Source organism: Hemiscyllium ocellatum, chromosome 15 (assembly GCF_020745735.1).
Source record: "Hemiscyllium ocellatum isolate sHemOce1 chromosome 15, sHemOce1.pat.X.cur, whole genome shotgun sequence".
Lineage (NCBI taxonomy): Eukaryota > Metazoa > Chordata > Chondrichthyes > Orectolobiformes > Hemiscylliidae > Hemiscyllium > Hemiscyllium ocellatum.
In genome coordinates this window covers 61,633,545-61,660,922 of record NC_083415.1, presented here as the reverse complement: position 1 = coordinate 61,660,922, position 27,378 = coordinate 61,633,545, and the positions used below count along the sequence as shown (strand labels likewise).

At 44.9% G+C, this 27,378-nt stretch overlaps 1 protein-coding gene across 4 annotated transcripts in view; it reads right to left on the bottom strand.

The window, feature by feature from the left end:
* Positions 1–27,378, bottom strand: part of unm_sa1614 (un-named sa1614) — a 273,238-nt gene that overhangs the window by 198,333 nt on the left and 47,527 nt on the right. Inside the window, exon 2 of one of the 4 annotated variants that reach the window (XM_060836538.1) lies at positions 8,383–8,508. The exons of the other annotated variants lie outside the window; for them this stretch is intronic. Coding sequence (XP_060692521.1) covers positions 8,383–8,481 — 99 coding nt within the window. The 5' untranslated portion in view covers positions 8,482–8,508. The remainder of the gene's footprint in view (positions 1–8,382; positions 8,509–27,378) is intronic. 4 annotated transcript variants of the gene reach the window in all.

The window sequence follows — 27,378 nt, the reverse complement described above, 5'->3', positions numbered from 1 at the left end:
ATCTCCTTCCTCACTATCTCCCTGGGTCCCGGTCCCACCCCACCCACCCCTCCACCTTACTAGTTTAAACATCCCGTACAGCTCTAGCAAATCTCGCTGCCAGTATATTAGTCCCCTTCCAATTTAGGTGAAATCCGTCCTTCCTGTACAGGTCACTTCTACCCCAAAAGATATTCTAATGATCCAAATACGTGAATCCTTCTCCCATACACCAGCTCCTCAGCCATGCATATACCTGCTCTATCCTCCTATTCCTGCCCTCCTATTAGCTCGTAGCACTGGGAGTAATCCAGATATTACTACTCTCAAGGACCTCCTTTTTAAATTTCTGCCTAACTCTCTGTAACCTCCCTTCAGAATCTCAACCTTTTCCCTTCCTCTGTTGTTGGTTCCAATGTGGACAATGACCTCTTGCTAGCCTCTCTCCCCCAGTGAGAACATTCTGCACCCTCTCTGAGACATCCTTGATCCTGGCACCAGGGAAGCAACACACCATTCTGCTTTTTCTTTGCTGGCCAAGTCTGTCTGTACTTCGGACTACAGAATCCCCTAACACAATTGATCTCTTGGAAGCCGATGTACCCCTTGTTGCATTAGAGCCAGTCTCAATACCAGAAACTTGGCTGTTTGTGCTACGTTTTCTGAGAATCCATCACCCCCTACATTTTCCAAAACAGCATACCTGTTTGATATGGGTATATCAACAAAAGACCCCTGCACTACATGCTTACCTCTCTTACCTTTCTTGGAGTTAATCTATCAATGTGACTGTATCTGAGACTTTCCCCCCTTCCTATAACTGCCATCTATCACATACTGTTGCTGTTGCAAATTCCTCATTGCTTCTAACTGTCTCTCCAACCAATCCATTCGATCTAAAAAGATTCACATCCAACAGCATTTATGGCAGATATAATCTGCAATAACCCTTAAACTCTCTTTAACCTCCCCCATCTGACAAGAGGTGCATATCACTGTACTAAAGGCCATTTTTGCTCCTTCACAATCTACAGACCCAGAAAATAACACAGTCTTATTCCTCTACAAAACACTGCCCCAGCTTTGGCTTATATCTTAAGTTTAATCAAGAGACATATATCCAAAAAGGTATAATCAAGAAAGAACCCACTCTGCAGCCTTTCTATTGTACAGCATAGATATCTTAATCTCGCCCCATTTGCCAGCATGTCACATATCTCTCTGAACCTCTCCTATACATGTACCCATCCAGATGCCTTTTAAATATTGTATCACCCTCCACCACTTCTTCAGGCACCTCATTCCATACACGTATCAACCTCTGCATGAAAAAGTTAGCTTTTAGGTACTTTCATATCTTTCCCTTTCACCTTAAATCTATGCCCTCTAGTTTTGGACTTTCGTACCCTGGCTATTCACCCTATCCATGCCCCTCATGATTTTATACACCTCTATAAGGTCACCCCTCAGCCTCCAATGCTCCAGGGAAATAGCCTCAGCCTATTTAGTCTCTCCCTATTGCTCAAACTATCCAATCCCAGCAACACTCTTATAAATCTTTTCTGAACCCTTTCAAATTTAAAAACATCTTTCCTACAACAGGGAGACTAGAATTGAATGCAGTATGTCAAAAGTGGCCTAAACAATGTCCTGTACAGCCGCAACATGACTTCCCAATGTACGGATCAATAAAGGCAAGCGTACCAAATGCCTTCTTTACGACGTCGACCTGTGACTCTGTCTTCAAGGAACTATGAATCTGCACCCCTAGATCTCTTTGTTTGGTAATACTCTGCGGGACCCCATCCTCAAATGTAGAAGTTCTACCCAGATTTGCCTTACCAAAATGCAACACCTAACATTTATCTAAATTAAATTTCATCTACCACTCCTTGGCCTATCTGATCAAGGTGCTGTTGTACTCTGACGTAACCTTCTTCACTATCCACTATACCATCAATTTTGGTGTCACCTGCAAACTTACTAACCATTCCTCCAACATTCATATCCAAATCATTTGCATAAATGACAAAAAGCAGAGGACCCAGCACTGATCCTTGCAGCACACCGCTGGTCACCAGTCTCCTGTCCAAAAAATAGCCCTCCACCACCATCCTCTGTCTTCTCCCTTCAAGCCAATTTTGTATCCAATGAGTAGCTCTTCTTGGATTCCATATGATCCAACCTTGCTAACCAGTCTACCATGTGGAATCTTGCCAAACACCTTCCTGAAGTCCATATGGACAATGTCCACTGCTCTGCATTCATTAATCTTCTTTATCACTTCTTCAAAAAACTCAAAGTTAGTGAGACACCATTTCCCATGCACAAAGCCATGTTGATTATTCCGCATCAGTCCTTGCCTTTCCAAATACATGTAAATCCTGTCCCTCAGAATCCCTTCCAACAATTTAAGACCATAAGACCATAAGACATAGGAGTGGAAGTAAGGCCATTCGGCCCATCGAGTCCACTCCGCCATTCAATCATGGCTGATGGGCATTTCAACTCCACTTACCAGCGTTCTCCCCGTAGCCCTTAATTCCTCGAGACAACAAGAATCTATCAATCTCGGCCTTGAAGACATTTAGTGTCCCGGCCTCCACTGCACTCTGTGGCAATGAATTCCACAGGCCCACCACTCTCTGGCTGAAGAAATGTCTCCGCATTTCTGTTCTGAATTGACCCCCTCTAATTCTAAGGCTGTGTCCACGGGTCCTAGTCTCCTCGCCTAACGGAAACAATTTCCTAGCGTCCACCCTTTCCAAGCCATGTATTATCTTGTACGTCTCTATTAAGTCTCCCCTCAATCTTCTAAACTCCAACGAATACAATCCCAGGATCCACAGCCGTTCCTCGTATGTTAGACCTGCCATTCCAGGGATCATCCGTGTGAATCTCCGCTGGACACGTTCCAGTGCCAGTATGTCCTTCCTGAGTTGTGGGGACCAAAACTGGACACAGTACTCCAAATGGGGCCTAACCAGAGCTTTATAAAGTCTCAGTAGCATATCTCTGCTTTTATATTCCAACCCTCTTGAGATAAGAGACAACATTGCATTCGCTTTCTTAATCACGGACTCAACCTGCATGTTTACCTTTAGAGAATCCTTGACTAGCACTCCCAGATCCCTTTGTACTTTGGCTTTACTAATTTTCTCACCATTTAGAAAGTAGTCTATGCTTTTATTCTTTTTTTTTTCCTTTGTTTTTCTTCTTTTATTCTTTTATTCCACCGCTGACTTCAGGCTCACCAGTTTATAGTTCCCTGGCTTTTTGTAGCAAACTGCCCGGCTCTCAGGACAACTCCATACAACCCTGCCACGGTGGACGCTGCAAGACGTATCAGATTGTGGACATAGATACCACTATTATGCATGGGAACACCTCCCACCTTGTACATGGCAGGTACTCATGTGACTCAGCCAACGTTGTCTATCTTATACGTTGCAGGCAAGGATGCCCGGAGGCATGGTACATTGGGGAAACTGAGCAAAGGCTACAACAACGGATGAATGAGCACTGCACAACAATCAACAAACAGGAGGGTTCCCTCCCAGTTGGGGAACACTTCAGTGGTCCAAGACATTCAGCCTCGGACCTTCGGGTGACCATCCTCCAAGGTGGACTTTGGGGCAGGCAGCAGAGGAAAGTGGCCGAGCAGAGGCTGATAGCTAAGTTTGGTACCCATAGGGAGGACCTCAACCGGGACCTTGGGTTCATGTCGCATTACAGGTGATCACCATTGCACTACACACACACAGACATTCCTACACACACACACACACACTCTCACATACACACGGACACAGGTACACACAGACGCGCACACAGACATCCACACACACACTCCCAAACTCTCACGTGCACCCCCTCACAGACTTAAGACCCTCTACACTCACTACACACACACACCAACACTTTCTCACACTCACAACCCCCACCCCAGACAGACATACACACACACACACACACACACACACAGAGACAAAGACCCACATGCACACATATTTTGTGGGGTGAATTTGTACTTGCAGAGTTATATTGCACTTTGCTCAAAAACTGCATACATTCATGTAGAACTCTGAGCTCAAAACTTGCATGAATTTATGTAAAACTCTGTTATCTCACTTTTTAGATTAGAATCAATTTAAACATCATGGCATAGACAGAGAACACAGGAGGCTAACACCTTCAACATATTGTCTAGCTATCATTGTTAACAGCTAACCCAAGAATGCAACTTTTAAAAAAGGGGTTTTTGATTTACACATGAAAGAAGTGAATCTATCACTGTATTCTAACAGATGAAAGGCTTAACAGACAATCAAATTTTCAATGTATAATTTCAGTTACATCATACTGCAAATCTGTGTTACGATCGAGCCCTCCACAATCACCTGATGAAGGAGCGTCGCTCCGAAAGCTAGTGCTTCCAATTAAACCTGTTGGACTATAACCTGGTGTTGTGTGATTTTTAACTTTGTACACCCCAGTCCAACACAGGCATCTCCAAATCATGGCTTTTCCTTGCCATCTTTCTTAAATAATGGCACCGCATTGTCAGTTTCCCAGGTTTAATTGCAAAATTCCTTGTCTACTGAGCCAAGTAGACCACTGACTCTAATTCAATCTGTACTTCAAGGACCCACCCATGAAGCGCAAGTCAAAGCTACCAAATTGAACAAGAAATGTTCTCTATTGGTGGTGCAAATACTTTAGTAGGCCTTCCGTTATGTTCTGATGTTAACTATGTCCATGTTGATCAGGTCATAAAACATGAGTTGAAAAGTGTGGTGATGGAAAAGCACAGCAGGTCAGGCAGCATCCAAGGAGCAGGAGAATCGACATTTCAAGCATAAGTCTTTCATCAGGAATGTTTTTCAGGAATGCTTATGCCTGAAACATTGATTCTCCTCCTCCTTCTCGGATACTGCCTGACATACTGTGCTTTTCCAGTGCCACACTTTTTCAACTCTGATCTCCAGCAACTGCAGTCCTCACTTTCTCCAGGTCATGAAATATTGGAATCATTCATAGTCTAATTTGTTGTTGTAGTTAAAATGTTCAGGATGAACCTGACCACGCCAACAAACCTGCCCAAGCACACTGGTTGACTCCAGTAACAAAACCAAAAACAGAAATTACTGGAAAAACTCAGCAAGTCTGGCAGCATCTGTAGACAGAAATCAGACTTAACATTTTAGGTCCAGTGACCCTTCTTCAGAACTGAGCCTAGTCAACCTGACTGGGGGCAGGCAATTAGGACTGGATACTAAATGAGCTCAATTCAAAAAGTCATTTTTTTGTGGTCATGTCCTTGTCCCAGGAAAGCCATTAGGAAAAAGCTATCAGATACATATATTCTCTGAGTTTGATGAAATGTAAATGAGCTGAGGGTGCTTGATCTATTGTGTGTTAAAGCTCCTTAAAGTTCCTTTCGAGTCCTGGCAAATGAGTGAGAGGGAAAACCACTGCGATGTTAGTAGTGCTACATTGGTAAATGCTGAGTTTCTCCAACAATTTCTATTTTTATTTCACACCTCTGGCATACGCAGTATTGTGCTTTTATTTGACTGTCATGAGGCATCTGACAGAGATGAAAATGTGTTGCTGGTTAAAGCACAGCAGGTTAGGCAGCATCCAAGGAACAGGAAATTCGACGTTTCGGGCCAGAGCCCTTCATCAGGAATGAGGAGAGGGTGCCAGGCAGGCTAAGATAAAAGGTAGGGAGGAGGGACTTGGGGGAGGGGCGATGGAGATGTGATAGGTGGAAGGAGGTCAAGGGGAAGGTGATAGGCCGGAGTGGGGTAGGGGCGGAGAGGTCAGGAAGAAGATTGCAGGTTAGGAGGGCGGTGCTGAATTCGAGGGAATCGACTGAGACAAGGTGGGGGGACGAAGAAACTGGAGAAATCTGAGTTCATCCCTTGTGGTTGGAGGGTTCTCAGGCGGAAGATGAGGCACTCTTCCTCCAACCGTCGTGTTGTTATGTTCTGGCGATGGAGGAGTCCAAGGACCTGCATGTCCTCGGTGGAGTAGGAGGGAGAGTTAAAGTGTTGAGCCACGGGGTGGTTGGGTTGGTTGGTTCGGGCATCCCAGAGGTGTTCCCTGAAGCATTCCGCAAGTAGGCGGCCCGTCTCCCCAATATAGAGGAGACCACATCGGGTGCAGCGGATGCAATAGATGATGTGTGTGGAGGTGCAGGTGAATTTGTGGCGGATATGGAAGGATCTGACAGAGATGCTTGTCTTTCAGCCTCCTGTGTAACAAACCTCTGCAGTAACTATATTATAACACAAACTCACATTTATAGGAGAATGAAGCATTGAAGACTTACACTGGTATATACCCTGGCAGAGTTCATTCATGCTCTTGCAGCACTACAGCCAGGTTCTCTTGAGCCAACAGGAGCTTACCTCCATAGGCATTTCCATTTAGACTGCTTTCATCAGGCAGGATGACCTCTTGCTTTGAGCTATGGATAGCAGGCCTACCTTTTTCTCTTGGATAGCCTTCTAGAGAATGTCTAGGGAAGGTGTCGCCAAAATATGGCACCACCTTTTGCCTAGTTTCTGATATCTCAGGAGCAAATAAGGATAAATCGAGATTGAGTGGTATTCTTGGATTAAAGAGGGTAATCTGTTGCAGTTTAATCTGCCTCGCTGCAGTTTAAATATGGCACCTAAAAGTTGGAATCTGGATAGTCCTAGCAGAGGGCATGGGGTGAGGAAGAAAAGTTCTTGTCTGCCCAGTTATAAAAGTTGGCATTTTACTTGCACATGAATCTGAAATGAGCTGAACTAAGCATAACCACATGGGAAAACTCAACCCTCCACTGGATGTCCCTCCCATTTTACATGCACCTCCACACTTAGTCTCATAAAATCATTCCACCCATTACATGAATTAAGCCCAAAATATTCTCCAGCCCAGATAGTATAAACGTGAAATAGGATATTGAACTTGAAAAATATTAATATAGAGTATACTGAAATATGCATTTAGTTGTTGAGAAGTGCAGCAGTTATCTTTCCTCATTATACTTAACATTTGTTTCCACTTCTGTTTAATTCTCATATTGGGTATCATACCTGAGATTTGGTAGAGTGAGAACGTATTTTCATTGTGGCTAAGATTAAAGCTCTAGGAATTGATAGCAAATTATTTACTTTGTTAGGATAATATTTGGATTATAGAAGACACAACTTAGTGATAATGAATGTGTACAAATTGGAAGGAAGTGACCTTCAAATTACAAAAAGGATCTGTTGAAGCATCAACTATTCACAACATATATTGATGATTTAGACAATACACTGGCCTGGATCTTCTTGCTAGCGCTGAAGCTGGGGCTTATGCCATTAAGTTCATTTTGAAATATATTTTTAAAATACTTTTCTTGTAGACAACAGAAAGTCAATCTGTTGCAACTTGATCCACTACTAAAGCAAGTCAGTAGAATGAAAGGTGAGGCACATTTTTAGTGAAGCCATATCTCTTTTGATGTCATAAGTTAAAAAGAAGCCTCTTGAAATGTGTCTTCATCAGAATGACAAGTAAGTGTTTACAAGTGCTCTTAATGTTTTCGATGGTCAGCTTTTAATTCTAAATGCCCCCAAACAACAGTCACCTCGGTTCTGCTTACTACCCCTAATCCAAGCAGCCCACCTCAAACCCCTTATTCACATCTCAGCTCTATTCACCTCTTAAACATTTAGATAGCCAGTTAATAAAGGGTGAGGCTGGTGATTTGGTGATGGGAAAAAAAACAATGTTCAATTGGTGCAACAGTACTTCTGGATAAAACAGAAAAAAGGAGACCAGAAGTCAATCTTCTCAAGTTTATTCACAAAGAGGAATGTTACAAATGTAAATATTTTCTAATTAACCTGTTCAGAGACATTGCTACACATCTCTGTAGCAGGTGGGGCTTGAATCTTTGTCTCCTGGCTCAGAGGGAAGGACACTACCATTGCACCATAAGAGCCACAATATTACAAATTTATATCTCCTAACAATACAACCCTGCACCAAAGTCAATAAACAGCTCTTTGTATTTATTGAGCAATTGATAAACAAATTAATTAATGAACACAAGTAATTATTTGTGCCCTTTCACTCTCCAACTGTACAAGCACATCCTCAATATACAAAATTAACATCAATGCCCCCAACTGCCCACTCCACAAACACACAGGGGTGTTCTTACAGTACAGTTTATTTCCCTCTTGGTCAGAAGGTGTGTGTGTGTGTGTGTGTGTGTGTGTGTGTGTGTGTGTGTGTGTGTGTGTGTGTGTGTGTGTGTGTGTGTGTGTAAAAACATATAACATGTTTGAATACGTTGATTAAAACTTTTTTTTATTGTTCACCGTGCTTCCTCCCTATACCTCCATTGCTGCTCACCACTTTCTTTCCTCGCCATAACATCCTCGGCATCCTGATTCTGAACATGACTTCTCCGGTCTCCTGTGCACATTTGGTCCTGATCACACGCTCCTGCATCCGTAGCTCATTATTTTAGCAGCAGCCCTAAATAATTAAGTGCAAAAGCTACGTTAATCAGGGCAAATTTCCAAGATCACAGGTCCCGGTTGTATCATCAGCATGTTGCCAAAAAAAGTGTGATTTGAGCATTAGTAGGCTCACTTGAACCTCTGCCACTTTGGCCCTGGATCACATCGAACACTGGGACTGCAGGATAAAGCCCAATAGATTTATAGAGGCCAATATCCATGCTTGTCAATAACAAAAGATTAAAGGCTGAATCCTACGTTATTTCGGTGAAGACCAAATTTTGTTTGGTTTTTCTGAAGTATTTTTCACCATGATCCCTAGGGAGTTCTCTCACCATATCAACTAGTAACCCAACCCTTTTGATGTCTGTTACGTCTGATCTTGCCATGCACCATCCCAAGAACAACCATCTCTCAGAAAATATCCCAGAATTCATTGGCATCCCTTGCACCCACACCAACTTTAGAAGGTTGTTGTACATCTGGACAACTATTGTCCTTCTGGATCTGCCTTGCACAGTTTCTGGCATTTGCTGCAAGTATGGCAGACAAAGTAAAACCAGTGCCCAACTGTGTGGCAGTGACCTGGAGGTCATGCTGGAGGGGGAAAAGTGGGATTTTCTCTTCCCCAGCAATGGAGAACATGACACCAAAAGATGCCAGCCTGGTTTGAGGTTGCCTTTGACTTTGAAGAAGTTCTTTGCCTCTCTCAGACATGAACTCAGTGAGTCCCTTTCTCACTGCCAGACTACTGTGATTCACCTATCTTTACCTCACCACTCCGTCCCTCTACCCATCATAACCCTCCCTGCCCTCTTTTTATCTACAGCTTCTCCACCTCCATTCCTAAAGAATGGTTATACCCAAAACGTCGACTTTTCCACCTCCTGATGCTGGCTGGCTTGCTGTGTTCTTCCAAACTCCTGTTTGTCTACTTCTTGATTAAAGCAGTCTCAAATGTCTGGAAAAATGCACAGCATTATAAAGAGAATGTCTCTGACTTTCTCCATTCCACTAGTGCTCGCGCCATCGTCTTCTCCCCAACATCTCACATTCACTATCTCGGCTATTTGTACTACCTCCCACTAAGGCTCACCCTCTACCATTATCACTGTTGCCTGTAACATCTTCCTTCAGTTACTATCACCCAAACCTGATACCACTATGCTTGCATGCCCTCAGCACTGCCTTACTATTCACTCGGGTCACCTCCCTATGTGCATGAAAATAAACAACCGTACCACCCTCTTTCACCTCTCAATACCTCACTCTCTCTCACACACACACACACACACACACATTCCAGGAGTAAACAGCCTCAAATTGGCAGCAAGACAGGTTTAGGTCTGCCCTACATTCAGCTTCTCATCTCTTACATGGACAGCACCCTGACTCTGATCACTCCAAGCCGCCAGCTGACCATTTCCAATCTCCTGGATTGGTGATATCTGCCCTTGGCTTACTGATTTGGGAGTCTTGACTGTGGCAGCTGACAACCAAAACAAGCTTCCTTCCGTTGCGTCTGTGCTAAATGGCAAGAGACAGAAGCAATGTGTGAGCCTCATATCTGTAGTTGAGGGCATTAATGTTGAGGACTCTAATGCTAGAGACAGCAGTGGAAGCTGGATTGTTTAACATATTCAAGGTTGAGTTGGAGAGATGTTTGGTCAATGAGGGTGTTAAGGAATGGGGGCAGGTGGGGGGGTGGGGGGTGGCAGGTGCAGAGAGGAGAGTGGAGATAAGGCTATAATCAGATTCACAAGGTCATCAACTGGTAGTGCAATCTCAACAGGCCAAATGGCCCAATTTTGCCTCTATTCCTTATGATCTTATATTAGGTTACATAAACTAGGCTAGCATTTCCTGGAATATCACAAGTTAAGTTGTGATTTGATTGAGATTTTTATTATTCTTGATTAAATTGACAGGATAGATATCTTGGGGAACCACACGCATACTCATACACAGGACAGGCAGCATCTCAAGAATAGAGAATTCGACGTTTCGAGCATAAGCCCTTCATCAGGAATAAGAGAGAGAGAGCCAAGCAGGCTAAGATAAAAGGTAGGGAGGAGGGACTAGGGGGAGGGGCGATGGAGGTGGGATAGGTGGAAGGAGGTCAAGGTGAGGGTGATAGGCCGGAGTGGGGTGGGGGCGGAGAGGTCAGGAAGAGGATTGCAGATTAGGAGGGCGGTGCTGAGTTAGAGGAAACCGACTGAGACAAGGTGGGGGGAAGGGAGATGAGGAAACTGGAGAAATCTGAATTCATACCTTGTGGTTGGAGGGTTCCCAGGCGGAAGATGAGGCGCTCCTCCTCCAGCCGTCATGTAGTTGTGTTCTGCCGGTGGAGGAGTCCAAGGACCTGCATGTCCTCGGTGGAGTGGGAGGGAGAGTTAAAGTGTTGACCAACGGGGTGATTGGGTTGGTTGGTTCGGGCGGCCCAGAGGTGTTCTCTGAAGCGTTCAGCAAGTAAGCGGCCCGTCTCACCAATATAGAGGAGGCCACATCGGGTGTAGCGGATGCAATAGATGATGTGTGTGGAGGTACAGGTGAACTTGTGGCGGATATGGAAGGATCCCTTGGGGCCTTGGAGGGAAGTGAGTGTGGAGGTGTGGGCGCAAGTTTTACATTTCCTGCAGTTGCAGGGGAAGGTGCCGGGGGTGGAGGTTGGGTTGGTGGGGGGTGTGGATCTGACGAGGGAGTCACGACGGGAGTGGTCCTTGCGGAACGCTGATAGGGGAGGGGAGGGAAATATATCCTTGGTGGTGGGGTCCGTTTGGAGGTGGCGGAAATGGCGGCGGATGATACGTTGTATGCGGAGGTTGGTGGGGTGGTAGGTGAGAACCAGTGGGGTTCTGTCTTGGTGGCGGTTGGAGGAGCGGGGCTCAAGGGCGGAGGAGCGGGAAGTGGAGGAGATGCGGTGGAGGGCATCGTCGATCACGTCTGGGGGGAATCTGCGGTCCTTGAAGAAGGAGGCCATCTGGGCTGTGCGATGTTGGAATTGGTCCTCCTGGGAGCAGATGCGGCGGAGACGAAGGAATTGGGAATATGGGATGGCGTTTTTACAGGGGGCAGGGTGGGAGGAGGTGTAGTCCAGGTAGCTGTGGGAGTCAGTCGGTTTATAATAGATGTCTGTGTTGAGTCGGTCGCCCGAGATAGAAATGGAAAGGTCTAGGAAGGGGAGGGAGGAGTCTGAGACAGTCCAGGTGAATTTCAGGTCAGGATGGAAGGTGTTAGTAAAGTTGATGAACTGTTCAACCTCCTCGTGGGAGCACGAGGCAGCGCCGATACAGTCATCGATGTAGCGGAGGAAAAGGTGGGGGGCGGTGCCAGTGTAGTTGCGGAAGATGGACTGTTCCACATATCCTACGAAGAGGCAGGCATAGCTGGGGCCCATGCGGGTGCCCATGGCAACTCCTTTAGTTTGGAGGAAGTGGGAGGATTGAAAAGAGAAGTTATTCAGGGTGAGGACCAGTTCAGTCAGTCGAAGGAGGGTGTCAGTGGAAGGGTACTGGTTGGTGCGGCGGGAAAGGAAGAAGCGGAGGGCTTTGAGTCCTTCATGATGGGGAATGGAGGTGTACAGGGACTGGATGTCCATAGTGAAAATAAGGCGTTGGGGACCGGGGAAGCGAAAATCCTGGAGGAGGTGGAGGGCGTGGGTGGTGTCCTGAACGTAGGTGGGGAGTTCTTGGACCAAAGGGGACAGGACCGTGTTGAGGTATTGGGAGATGAGTTCGGTGGGGCAGGAGCAGGCTGAGACAATGGGTCGGCCGGGGCAGGCAGGTTTGTGGATTTTGGGCAGGAGGTAGAAACGGGCGGTGCGGGGTTGTGGGACTATGAGGTTGGAGGCAGTGGATGGGAGATCCCCTGAGGTGATGAGGTCCTGGATGGTCTGGGAGATGATGGTTTGGTGGTGGGAGGTGGGGTCGTGGTCAAGGGGGCGATAAGAGGAGGCGTCCGCGAGCTGGCGTTTGGCTTCAGCGGTATACAGGTCAGTGCGCCAAACTACCACCGCGCCTCCCTTGTCTGCGGGTTTGATGGTGAGGTTGGGATTGGAGCGGAGGGAGTGGAGGGCTGCACGTTCTGAGGGTGAGAGGTTGGAGTGGGTGAGAGGGGTGGACAGGTTGAGTCGGTTGATGTCACGGCGGCAGTTGGCTATAAAGAGGTCGAGGGCGGGTAGGAGGCCAGCACGGGGTGTCCAGGTGGATGGGGTGTGTTGGAGGCGGGAGAAGGGGTCGTCAGAGGGTGGGCGGGAGTCTTGGTTGTGAAAGTACGCACGGAGGCGAAGGCGGCAGAAGAATTGTTCAATATCTCGCCGCGTGTTGAACTCATTAATCCGAGGGCGTAGGGGAACGAAGGTGAGGCCCCTGCTGGGGACTGATCTTTCATCCTCAGAGAGGGGGAGATCTGGAGGGATGGTGAAAATCCGGCAAGGCTGGGAGCTAGGACCTGGTGTGGGACTGGAGCTGGAGCTGGGGCTGGGGGCGGGGACAGAGATCGAAGTAGGGGCGGAGTTAGACGTGGTGACGTTGCTCGATGTGGGGGCGGAGTCATGCGTCGTGACGGAAATAAGCGTGGGGGCGGGGTTATGTGAAGCGACGAAAGACAGCGTGGGGGCGGGGTTGTGTGTGGTGACGAAGGTTTGCGTGGGGGCGGGGTTATGCGTAGTGACAAAAGACGGCGTGGGGGCAGGGAAACCTGAGGATTTGTGCTCCTGCAGGTTAGTGATGTCAGTGGGGGCGGAAGTGGCTGCGCCGACGGCAACCGGAGGGGCGGAAATGGTTGCGGCGACGGAGGAGTGGTGGTCATTCCCGGTGGCCGCGTGGGTCGCGGGTCCGTCGGCGATCGTGGAAGCGGTTGTGTGTGTGTGGTTCCCCTGCAACCGCAGGAAATGTAAAACTTGCGCCCACACCTCCACACTCACTTCCCTCCAAGGCCCCAAGGGATCCTTCCATATCCGCCACAAGTTCACCTGTACCTCCACACCACATCATCTATTGCATCCGCTGCACCCGATGTGGCCTCCTCTATATTGGGGAGACAGGCCGCTTACTTGCTGAACGCTTCAGAGAACACCTCCGGGCCGCCCGAACCAACCAACCCAATCACCCCGTGGGTCAACACTTTAACTCTCCCTCCCACTCCACCGAGGACATGCAGGTCCTTGGACTCCTCCACCGGCAGAACACAACTACATGACGGCTGGAGGAGGAGCGCCTCATCTTCCGCCTGGGAACCCTCCAACCACAAGGTATGAATTCAGATTTCTCCAGTTTCCTCATCTCCCCTCCCCCCACCTTGTCTCAGTCGGTTTCCTCTAACACAGCACCGCCCTCCTAACCTGCAATCCTCTTCCTGACCTCTCCGCCCCCACCCCACTCCGGCCTATCACCCTCACCTTGACCTCCTTCCACCTATCCCACCTCCATCGCCCCTCCCCCTAGTCCCTCCTCCCTACCTTTTATCTTAGCCTGCTTGGCTCTCTCTCTCTTATTCCTGATGAAGGGCTTATGCTCGAAACGTCGAATTCTCTATTCCTGAGATGCTGCCTGGCCTGCTGTGCTTTGACCAGCAACACATTTGCAGCGGTGATCTCCAGCATCTGCAGACCTCATTTTTTACTCATGCACAGGAACCTATTGTCTTTAAACAAACTTGTGCCTGTTTTCATTTGTTGGGAACTTGATTCTCTCAGAATCCTTACACCTCATCTTCCACCTCAGAACCCTTCAACCCTATGGCATTAATGTGGACTTCACCATTTCCTCATTTCCCGTGCCTCCACTTTACCCCAGTTCCATCCTTCCAGCTCAGCACAGTCCTCATGGCCTGTCCATCCTGTTGATCTTCTTTCCCACCTAACCACTCCACCCTCCTCTCTGACCTATCACCTTCAGTCCCACCTCCATCCACCTACTGCACTCTCAGCTACCTTATCCCCACCCAGCCCCCTCCCATTTATCTCTCCACCCCCCTCCCCAGGCTCCCAGACTCATTCCTGAAGGGCTTTTACCCAAAACATTGACATTCCTGCTCGCCGGATGCTGCCTGACCTGCTGTGCTTTTCCAGCATTACTCTAAACTTGACTCTAATCTACAGCATCTGCAGTACCCACTTCTGCCTAATACTTCAATTAATCAGAGTTGACATGCCAACCAATCAATACTCTTTTCTGCTGTAGTATGAACTGCTAAGATAGCTTGAATGTTGACATTTTTACATTTGTCCTGCTGCTTCTCCACCTCCGTTCCTAATGTATTGAACAAACCTAGATTGCTGTTAAGTCTTTAATCACTTAGAATGGGGATGCAGTTTTCAATTTATTAATATGTAAATCCCAGAACTTCTTTCAAGTCACAGTCTCAAGATAACTTAAGGTTTTCTCAGTATAACAAAATGACATCTCAGCTTAGACAATGCACTAAAGGTATCAGGTTAGAGTATGTCTGTATTCCAATCTGAGTCAGACTGGTTCTATTTCCAAATTAAGAATTCATAAAATGTCACATGGACTGACTACCTACAGGTTGTGTGGTTTTTGAACAAAATAGAACGTATCTGCAAATAAAAATCTGCAAGTGAAAATTCACCCCATAGACTTATGTGTGTGTGCGCGTGTGAGCATGTGAAAGTAATTAAAAACTTAACAGCAATCTAGGTTTGTTCAATACATTACATCAGTTGTATGACACTTTGATCTTTTATTATAAATTCTGTGTCCTATGTTTCTGCTCCACTAGCTACCTGATGAAGGAGCACCGCTCCGAAAGCTAGTGCTTCAAGTAAACCTGTTGGACTATAACCTGGTGTTGTGTCATTTTTAACTAGATAATAGTATTCATTCCTGCAAAAGCAATTCCCCAAGGAGAAGTAACTGGTTGTATATTATGAAAGCACTTCCATTGTACTCATCACCGATGCACAATTAACTGAATTTCTCCTTTGGCAGAATTCTGGAACAAATCAAAACATTGATAGACACACCATTTAAGACCCATTTTTAGTTATTTTTAATTTAAATCAATGGACAGGAATGTGCTGATTCATCACTGTCAGTTTCTGATCTCTGCTGAAAGTGAAAATGACCCCTAATCCCTCTCTCACGGGGTCAGCTTTCAGACTGGCTCTATCACTCCCTTGCACCTCACACCATTATAACTATTTCATCAAATTGCTTATCTAACATCCAGTCATGGTTCAGCATTGAATGTCAGAAGACAAGAGCCATCACCTTCAACTCCCAACTCAAACCCTTGTACCTTCTTGGTGAATTACAAAATCTCAAAATGAGCTTTCAACCCCATAACTTGTATGTGGAATAAATAATATTTTCATATAAATCATGATGATGTAACTGATCACGTGGTTCTGACATCAGCAACAGAGAAGACATCAGTATAGAATGAGCTTGGGAGTAATGAGGGCTTAGACAGGACACTAAAGAACTACATTAGAGAACCTACCATGAACAGATGTAAATAAAGGAGTGCTACAGTACTTTAGAAGTTAAAGAACCTTACTTAGTGATAAAGCACAAACAAACTCAGAGATTGTACGTGCAGACACCCACAACCCAGAGATGTTTCAGACCGGTATCTCAATGTGCAAGTCACAGTATTGGCTTAAAGCATTCTCCATTACAAACAGTGGCTGTATCCACTTTTGAGACAATGAATGCATGAACCTTTGCCTTAATTTATCAGGTATTCAAAACCCTATCCACACTTCTGTCACCTCCAGTTAATCCCATGCTCTGCCGCTTAGTTTTACTCTCTTCTATATTCCATACGTTGTAACCCATCCAATGCTTTTCTGATTATATCTTCTTCTGCTCTAAGTTCTGCTCATCCATGATCACTCTTCTATTAGAATAAAACAGCTTTGGTTGTAGGAGTAGAAATATAACTGTAAAGAGAAAGGAGTGGGGCTGTGGGGTGTGGTGTTGTCATTGGACTAGTAAAGCAGAACCACAGGCTAAAGTTCTGAGGACCTAAGGGGCAACTTTTCATGTGTGGTACTTTTATGGAATTAGCTGCAAGAAGTAGTGGTGGAGGCTGGTACAATTACAACACAAACAGCATCTGGAATGGTATATGAATAGGAAGGGTTTAGAGGGATATGGGCCAACTGTTGGCAAATGGGACTAGATTAGTTTAGCATAACTAGTCAGCATGGATGAGTTGGACTGAAGGGTCTGTTTCTGTGCTGTAGATCTCTATAAATCTATGACATGAATTCAAATCTCACAATGGCAGGTGGTGAAATTTGAATTCCACATAAAAAAATCTGAAATAAAAAGCTAGCCTAATGATTACCACATAACCACTGTCAATTACTGTCAAAAACCCATGTAGTTCACTAATGCCCTTTAGGAAAGGAAATATGCGATCCTAGCGTCTGGGCTACATGTGACTCCAGTTCCACAGAAATGTTTCTTAACTGCCCACATTGCAATTAGGTATGGACAATAATTGTGGGCGAACAAGCGATACCCACATCCCATGAACAAAAAAAAGTATAATTCGACGAGCCTGCTCTGCTATTAAATGCAATCATATCTGACCTTATGCCTGACATCCACTTTCCTGCTCGCTACCCTTAATGCCAGATTCCCTCAAGAACCAAAAATCTGTGTATCGTTACAAACTGAATGTAAATTTGAGATTACAAATAATTTTACACAATTCAATTTTAATATTTATAAGCCATCAAATACAAAAACATATTTCTTCATGAAATTAATTAAATGGCTTTTCTTTTCAAAAAAATCTTAACAGAAAAATTTACCCCTCATCTTTTGGTTTGGATTGCACAGTTAAATCAGTGACAAAAACAGAAATTGTTGTAGAAGCTCAGCAGGTCTGTGGAGAAGAATCAGTTAATAATTCGGGTCCAGTGACCCTTCTGAAGAACTGCATCTTCAGTTCTTTGTGTTTTTTCATTTACAATCAGCAACTCTTTTTTTCTTGGCAAAAATGAAAGCTTAATATTTTATTGAAATCTCTGAGATATATTAATTTGAAAGAGTTTAAACCTTGCAATTTAAGTTTGATAATTATAAATATCTGACCATTTTATCTTCATGGTTAATACTGAAGGCTTTCACATCCCAACAATTTTGAGGTAGCATTTTCACAAAAGAGGAAGCTTGATGCATGTCTTCATTTCCCCTTCCTCAGCTTGCTTCACAGGCATTGAATTTCAGGGACTAACATGCCCCTTCATTTGTACTTACATTGCACTCTTACTTATCTCCACAATTCTTTATCATTAAGACCTGTAAAATATCCAAATAACTGAGTATAACTTAATTCTCAGCCTGATTTAAGTTTTTCAAGAATAAACGAATATCTGCTCTAACTTTTGCTAGATTTGCACTTTTTTTTAGCATTGATGCAAACAGCATTGCTAGTGGAAAATGCAATTTTGAGTACTGTTATCAAAGCACCAATTGAATCAATGGGCATAGTCTTTTGGGATCTGGGTGATGTGGATTATGACAAATTTTGTAGAAGAATCGTAAGAGAAGTCGGTAAGGCCTATTTCAATATTAGGCGCTTCTCATGCCATCTTTTATGATTTTTCTGAACAGTGAGGCATGTTTGCTACCAGGCAGCAACACAGTGCCAATGAAGGGGACTATAGCTTGTTAAATACCTTATTTACTCACTTCATTAATATTATGCTTCCTATCTTATCAAACACAACAAACAAGTCCATATCTTGACATGGAAACCACAGCGGGTGCCTGACAACTTCAGCTCACGACTATCTGTGAACAGCCTTCAAGTCGATCAACACCAAACAGCATCTCAGGACATCAGTGGCATGATCTGCTCGTCCATGGACAATGGCATCCAGTATTTGCCAATCTCTCACGACCATCATTTTACCCCTCTGATCCACCTATAGGCCACTTATGGAGCACAGACTGGCATTGCAGTGATAAGCTGCAGCAGGGACACTTTGCACGGAGGGACAGGCAGCCAGCTCACGGATTGGATCAAGCTGCATCTCCAGGTAGTTCACGTGCTCTCTTGGCACTCCCTCATTTCGCACCTACTTGCATGCTCACAGCAACCATGCCTTACCCTGTCTCGGCTTACTTCAGCTGTTAGCCTCTAGCTCTAGCTGAGGCTATCTGTGCTACTATACTGTCGTGGTTTTTTGCATAGACACACAGTCAGGCTGCTTGTCAGTAGGAATCTGTCCAGGAGAATGGGACATCTTGATGTATGGCAGTTTGGCTTTATGTCTGCTGTGGTATTACACTGGTGGTGAGGGGCAATGCCAGATTGCCAATGGTTATTCTAGTGCACAGCAGCCTCTCAAACAATGTATGGGTAAGAGGGATGCTGTTTTCTCAGCGAATAATCCATGAGTGGTGAGTTGTCCTGGGAATGGCACATGGTAAAATGGGGCTAGAACTGGACACGAGGGACATCACGAGTAGAATAGATAGTTAATGAGGCGCATTTCGTAAGGTTCAGCAATACATCTTGCAAGAATCCTCCAAAAAGGTGACACAATTTATTCTGAAAGAAACATAAGATTCAGCCAATCACACCAAATGAATAAATAAATGTAAAATTTCAATAAATTTGAAACTGATCTGTTTTGCCACATTTGACAATGCCATACAAGTCTACTGTACAATTTGTCCAATGTTATTTACTGGCGGATAAAATTCATCAGAAAAATAGTCAAATCACTGATGTATCCAAAGAAATAACAATTACTTTGAAAAAAGAAGAAATATGTATTTCCTAAAAATCAGAAAGGAAAATAACATGAAATGAAGAAGTGAAATATTTCATCCTCAGGATTACAACGCTTTAATTAGTCATCAAAATTCTCAAAAGGAACTCATGATCAGAACTCCATATTGGAAACTAAAAGCTATTAGAGGTTGAGCTACATTACCATCATAAATATCATGCTGACTGCTCAAAGATGATCAGCAAACAAAACAAAAACTTAAGCAGAGAACTTAGTCAGAATCCCAGTAAATGAGATGACACGGGAGCCTAGAGCAAATGAGACTAAAGACTTCTTGGTAAGCCTAAAGGAACACTCCTCCTGGTCCAAAAGAAAATTTTCTACAGATGCTGCCAGTCCCATTGAATATTTCCAGAATTTCTGGTCCAAAACTACAATATTGTGCAACTAGTTATATGTACAATCTATTCACTTGCTTGATTGGAATATACACCTGCTTAGCCCTCCAACTAAATTTATGGATTTGGTTCTGAGAAAAAATCAACAGATCCAAATATGGTTATTTACAGAGGGCATCACCACTTTGATATGGACATCCATTCAATTGTTCAAAGGACAAGACCAGAAGATACCAAGATCTTAGGAGTAAGTAATTATCTTGATTTTAAAATTCTTTTCCTGGTGTTCTCCAGATGTGAATGAGTTTGAATTAGAACCAATTATTGTATTTCATGGAGTCCATCTCTGACTCCTTCCTTCCCTTCCTTGACATCTGTTTCTATTTCTGGGAATAAGCTGACCAGCAATTTCCACTACAAACCTACCAAATCCCACAGTTATCTTGACTGTATAGCCTCACATTCTGTCTCCAGTAAACTCTACTCCATTCTCCCAGTTCCTTCATTTCTGTCAATTCTGTTCTGATGATGCTGACTTCGACAAGGAGGCCTCTGAAAGGTCAACCTTCTTCCTCAACTGAAGATTCCCCAGTACCATAGTTGACAGGGCCCTCAGCCGGGTCCCACCCATGTCCTGAGATGCAGGCCTCAACCACCCCCTTCCCTCCTATGCGACAAGGTCCCCGTTGTCCTCACCTACCATCCCAACATCCACATGCAGAGGATCATTAGCTGCCATTTCTGTCACATCCAGCAGGATGCTATCACCAGACAAATATTCACCCAGGTTTGTCAACCTTCCACCAGAACCATACCCTTCAAGACACCCTAGTCCACTCCTCCTCCGTTTTCAACAATCCCCCAAAGTCCGATGTCACCTTCCCCTGCAACTGTAGGAGGTGGAACACCTACCCGTTTACTTCCACCCTCCTCAGTTTCCAAGGGCCCATATGCACTTTCCAGGTGAAATGGTGTTTTACCTGCACTTCGTTCAATCTAGACTACTGCATTCGCTGTTCAAAATGTGGTCTCCTCTACATTGGGGAAACGAAGCGTAGATGTGGTGACCGCTTCACAGGACACTGTGATCGTGCTTTTGGGATCCTTAAGGGGGGAGGGGAAGCAGCCCCAAGTTGTGATCTACATAGGCACCAATGACGTAGGTAGGAAGAGAGATGGGGATTTAAGGCAGAAATTCAGGGAGCTAGGATGAACAGAGTTGTTGTCTCTGGTTTCTTGCCAGAGGGAGGGGGGGAGAGAGAGAGAGAGAGAGAGAGAGAGAGAGAGAGAGAGAGAGAGAGAGAGAGAGAGAGGAGTTGAACACATGGCTACAGGGATGGTGTAGGAGTGAGGGTTTTGGATTCTGGGATAATTGGGACTCTTTCTGGGGTAGGTGGGACCTCTACAAGCAGGATGGTCTTCATCTGAACCAGAGGGGTACCAATAACCTGTGGGGGGAAATTCGCTAAGGCCATTGGGATGGGTTTAAACTAATGCAGCAGAGGGGTGGGAACCAAAATTGTAGTTTGAATATAGAAAAGGTTGAGAGTAGGAAGGTCCAAAATCAAGTTTCAGTGATGTAAACTGGCACTGGCAAGCAAGAAGTTGGTTTGAAGTGTATCTACTTCAATGCCAGGAGCATCCGGAATAAGGTGGGTGAACTTGCAGCATGGATTGGTACCTGGGACTTCGATGTTGTGGCCATTTCAGAGACATGGTTAGAGCAGGGACAGGAATGGTTGCTGCAGGTTCCAGGATTTAGATATTTCAGTAAGAACAGAGAAGATGGTAAAAGAGGGGGAGGTGTGGCATTGTTGGTCAAGGACAGTATTACAGTTGCAGAAACGATGTTTGGGGACTCATCAACTGAGGTAGTATGGGCTGAGGTTAGAAACAGGAAAGGAGAGGTCATCCTGTTGGGAGTTTTCTATAGTCCTCCAAATAGTTCCAGAGATGATTCTTGATAGGAGTGAGAGAGACAGGGTAGTTGTCATGGGGGACTTCAACTTTCCAAATATTGACTGGGAACACTCTGGTTTGAGTACTATAGATGGGTCAGTTTTGTCCAGTGTGTGCAGGAGGGCTTCCTGACTCAGCATGTAGACAGGCCAGCAAGGGGCGAAGCCACATTAGACTTGGTACTGTGTAATGAGCCCGGCCAGGTGTTAGACTTGGAAGTAGGTGAGCACTTTGGTGATAACGATCACAATTCTGTTAGGTTTACTTTAGTGATAGAAAGGGATAGGTGTATACCACTGGGCAAGAGTTACAGCTGGGGGAAAGGCAATTAATGATGCGATTAGGCAAGATTTAGGAAGCATAGGATGGGGAAGGAAACTGCAGGGGATAGGCACATTAGAAATGTGGAGCTTATTCAAGGAAAAGCTCAAGTGTGTCCTAGATAAATATGTACCTGTCAAGCAGGGAGGAAGTTGTAGAGTGCGGGAGCTGTGGTTTACGAAGGAAGTGGAATCTCTGGTCAAGAGGAAGAAAAAGGCTTATGTTAGGATGAGATGTGAAGGCACAGTTAGGGCGCTTGAGGGTTACAAGGTAGTCAGGAAAGACCTAAAAAGAGAGCTCAGAAGAGCCAGGAGGAAACATGATAAGTTGTTGGTGAATAGGATCAGGGTAAACCCTCAGGTTTTCTATACGTATTTAAGGAATAAAAGAATTACGAGAGTAAGAATAGGGCCAATCATGGATAGTAGTGGGAAGTTGTGTGTGGAGTCAGAGGAGATGGGGAAGCATGAAATGAATATTTTTCGACAGTATTCACTCTAGAAAATGACAATGTTGTCGAGGAGAATACTGAGATACAGGCTACTAGACTAGGTGGAATTGAGGTTCACAAGGAAGGGGTATTAGAAATTCTGCAGAGTGTGAAAATAGATAAGTCCCCTGGGCCAGATGGGATTTATCTAGGATTCTCTGGGAAGCCAGGGAGGAGATTGCCAAGCCTTTGGCATTGATCATTAAATCGGCATTGTCTACAGGAAAAGTGCCAGAAGACTGGAGGATAGCAAATGTGATTCCCCTGTTCAAGAAGGGGAGTAGAGACAACCCAGGTAATTATAGACCAGGGAGCCTTACTTCAGTTGTTGGTAAAGTGTTGGAAAAGGTTATAAGAGATAGGATTTATAATCATCTAGAAAAGAATAATTTCATTAGGGATAGTCAGCACAGTTTTGTGAAGGGTAGGTCGTGCCTCACAAACCTTATTGAGTTCTTTGAGAAGATGACCAAACAGGTAGATGAGAGTAAACGAGTTGATGTGATATATAAGGCGTTCGATAAGGTTCTCCACAGTAGGCTATTGTACAAAATGCGGAGGAATGGGATTGTGGAAGATATAGCAGTTTGGAGGAGTAATTGGCTTGCTGAAAAAAGACAGAGGATGGCGATTGATGGGAAATGTTCTTCCTGGATTCCAGTTACTAGTGGTGTACCGCAAGGGTCAGTGTTGGGTCCACTGCTGTTCGTCATTTTTATAAACAACCTGGATGAGGGCGTAGAAGGGTGGGTTAGTAAATTTGCAGACAACACTAAGGTCGGTGGAGTTGTGGATAGTGACGAAGGATGTTGTAGGTTAGAGAGAGACATAGGTAAGCTGAGAACTGGGCTGAGAGGTGGCAAATGGAGTTTAATGCAGACAAATGTGAGGTGATTCACTTTGGTTGTAGTAACCGGAATGCAATGTACTGGGCTAATGGTAAGATTCTTGGTAGTGTAGATGAGCAGAGAGATCTCGGTGTCCATATACACAGATCCTTGAAAATTGCCACCCAGATTGACAGGGTTGTTAAGAAGGCATACAGTGTTTTAGTTTTTAATAATAGAGGGATCGAGTTCCAGAACCATGAGGTTATGCTGAAACTCTGGTGCGGCCGCACTTGGCGTATTGTGTACAGTTCTGGTCACCGCATTATAAGAAGGATGTGGAAGCTTTGGAAAGGGTGCAGAGGAGATTTACTAGGATGTTGCCTGGTATGGAGGCAAGGTCTTACGAGGAAAGGTTGAGGGACTGAAGGCTGTTTTCGTTAGAGAGAAGAAGGTTGAGAGGTGACTTAATAGAGACATAGAAGATAATCAGAGGGTTAGATAGGGTGGACAGGGAGAGCCTTTTTCCAAGTATGGTGACGGCTAGTATGAGGGGACATAGCTTTAAATTGAGGGGTGATAGATATAGGACAAATGTCAGATATAGTTTCTTTACTCAGAGAGTAATAAGGGTATGGAATGCTTTGCCTACAACGGTAATAGATTCGCCAACTTTAAGTACATTTAAGTCGTCATTGGACAAGCATATGGATGCACATGGAATACTGTATAATAGATGGGCTTCAGATTGGTATGACAGGTCAGCGCAACATCGAGGGCCAAAGAGCCTGTACTGCACTGTAATGTTCTATGCTCTATGACACACCGCTTCAAAAAAAACCAAAAGGTTCCAGTTGCCTGCCATCTCAACCCACCATTTTGTTTCCTGGCCAACATGTCCGTTTCAGGCTTGCTGCAGTGGTGCAGCAAAGCTAAGAACAGCACCTCATTTTCTGCCTGGGAATTGTACAGCCTTCTGGACTCAATATTGAGTTCAATAATTTGGGCCCCAGCTATGCGTGTCTCTTTGTTGGCTACGTAGAACAGTCCATTGTCCGTGATTACACCGGCACCACTCCCCACCTCTTCCTCCGCTACATTGATGACTGCATTGGTGCCACCTCGTGCTCCTGCGAGGAGGTTGAGCAATTCATCAACTTCACCAACACATTCCACCTTGACCTTAAATTTACCTGGACCATCTCAGACACCTCCCTCCCCTTCCTGGACCTCTCCATCTCCATTAATGACAACCAACATTTTTTACAAACCCACTGACTCCCACAGCTACCTGGATTACACCTCTTCCCACCCTACCTCCTGCAAAAATGCCATCCTGTATTCCCAATTCCTCCTCCTCCCAGGAGGACCAGTTCCACCACAAAACATTCCACACGGCCTCCTTCTTTACAGGACGCAATTTCCCTTCCCACGTGGTTAAAGATGCCCTCAAACGCAACTCGTCCACATTCTACACCTCCGTCCTCAGACCTCACCTCCCCAACTGTTTTTTTAATAGATATTTTTATTAGAAATTTAACATTTTAACAAATTTACAAAAATAAACAAAACTCTCAAGTACAAACATTGATATAGAAATAAATCTTAAATATACAATAATCAAAATTTAACAAAAGAAAAATACCGAGAGAGAAAAAACAAAACTCAATTAACTACTAATCTAACCTACAATTAGCAACAGTGTATAATTGAGTCACTTACATCTTTCAAATAAGAGAAAATGAGAGAAAAAAAAGAAGTGGGGGAGAAAAAAAAACCCCAACGGTTAACATAGAAGTTGGATATTGAAATACTTGCTCGGAATGTGTTAACATCATATATAACAAAACCAGTATTCGTGCGGGATTCCTCTCCCAAGGGGCCCCGGACCAGCCATGTTTGTAATCTCAATTAAATAGAAGCCCTTGTTAGGATAGCCAAAATATCTGCGTAAAAGGGCTGCCATAGTTTATAAAATAATTCAGTCTTTCGGTGCACCATATTTATAAGGAAGTCAAGGGGAATACGCTCCATAATTAATCTGTGCCAATTTAAAAATCCAGGGGAACCTTCAGCCACCCAGTTTACCAAAATATTTATCCTTATATGGAAAGAGAGAACAGGAAATAATCTCTTCCAATTTGACATTCCAGGTGCACCACTTAACCGACTGATCAACCATAATCATCCGGGTAAATCCGAGACCCCTCGGGAGGGGAAACCCTATCTAAAACATCCCGAGCATAGAGCATATAGAATTTACAAAAATAAAGATTCTCTAATACACTCATAATAGTACAATAAAAAGGAAACTATTTCTAAATAATAAAAAAAACATATTTGAATGGAGATTATCCCCCTTGTTCCCAGGGGGTATCACTTCTTTTCCAACGGTCCATCATATCCTCTCCCAACCAGTGCCCCACCCTTGACCCAGGCAATCCTTAACAGGATGAGGAGAATTCAGATATAATACAGAGCTAGAGTTAACAGTGAGCACCCTACCCCCCCCCCCCCACCCCCACCCACACCTGAGTATATTTGGTAGTATTAATACCATGTATAAACATATATAACTATAAAATTACAACTTCAACAAATTATAATTAAATATAATAATATACAATAGCAAGGGAAAATAACCCCGCTCCTAGAGACAAAAGTAAAATAGAATAAGGTAACCACCTCTCCCCACCAACATTAACTAAACCCCCCAGCTTATATATATACATATATGCACATAAATGCATACACACATATATGTACATACATACATACGTACATACATATAATAATAAAATAAAAGAACCCTAAAGGGGGGGGGGAGAAAATCGTTAAATGGAGAGCAAATAAATAATTCCCTCTCCCCCCCCCAAGATAATAATAAACAGTAAGATAAGGAAATGAAAAAGTGGGGGGGATATAAATCGGAGTGGGGAAAAGGCAAGCCAACATACATTGTCTCTTACGATTTATTTAAGAGAGTCCAAAAATTCCTTAGCCTTTTCTGGAGATCTGAAATTATACCCGGATCCTTCGTGATTAAAACATAGCGTCGCTGGGTAGTGTAAGGAGTATTGAATATTTAAGTCCCTTAAACACTTCTTCACCTCATCAAATGCCTTCCTCCTTCGAGCCAGAGCCGGGGAGAAGTCCTGAAATAACATGATCTTGGATCCTTTATAGATCATGGCTTTGGGATCTTTTCCAAGATTTCTAGAGGCATCTAGGAGTATCTGCCTCTCCCTATAGCTCTGTAGCCGGAACAGGACCGGGTGTGGGCGCTGGTTCGAGCCAGGCCCGCGTATTGCGACCCGGTAGGCCCATTCTACCCACACCTGGCCTGATCCAGCCTCCAGATCCAAAAATTGTGGCAACCACTGTTCCAGGAATGCTGTGAGCTGGCCTTTCTCTTCCCGTTCGGGAAGGTCCAGCAAACGAATATTTTTTCGGCGACCTCGATTATCGAGGTCGTCGATGTAATTCTCTAAGGTCCGGACTCGCTGCTCGAGAGCCCGGACCTGATCCGCGGCCGATTGAGCTGCAGTCTCAGAGGTCGCGGCCTTTAACTCCGGCCCTCCGACTCGGCGCTCGAGTTCCTGGATGTCTCGGCCGTGCTTTTGCAGCTCGGCCGAGAGTGATCCCCAGCGATGTCGGGACTCCTCGATAAATGCGTCGATTTTCGCGTCCAGCTTGGTAATCATCTCCACAAGGCTTGTTATTGTCGGTAAGTCCCCCAGGGCGGCTATGGACGCCTCAGCTGCAGCTGGAGAGGGAGAGGGTGGGGGAGGGGTTCCTGCTTGCTGAGAGCTGTGGGCTCTCCTCCCTTTAGTCATTTTTCCTAAGAGATTAGATTATTTAAATTTAAGAGTAAAAAATGAGGTCTGCAGATGCTGGAGATCACAGCTGCAAATGTGTTGCTGGTCAAAGCACAGCAGGCCAGGCAGCATCTCAGGAATAGAGAATTCGACGTTTCGAGCATAAGCCCTTCATCAGGAATAAGAGAGAGAGCCAAGCAGGCTGAGATAAAAGGTAGGGAGGAGGGACTAGGGGGAGGGGCGATGGAGGTGGGATAGGTGGAAGGAGGTCAAGGTGAGGGTGATAGGCCGGAGTGGGGTGGGGGCGGAGAGGTCAGGAAGAGGATTGCAGGTTAGGAGGGCGGTGCTGAGTT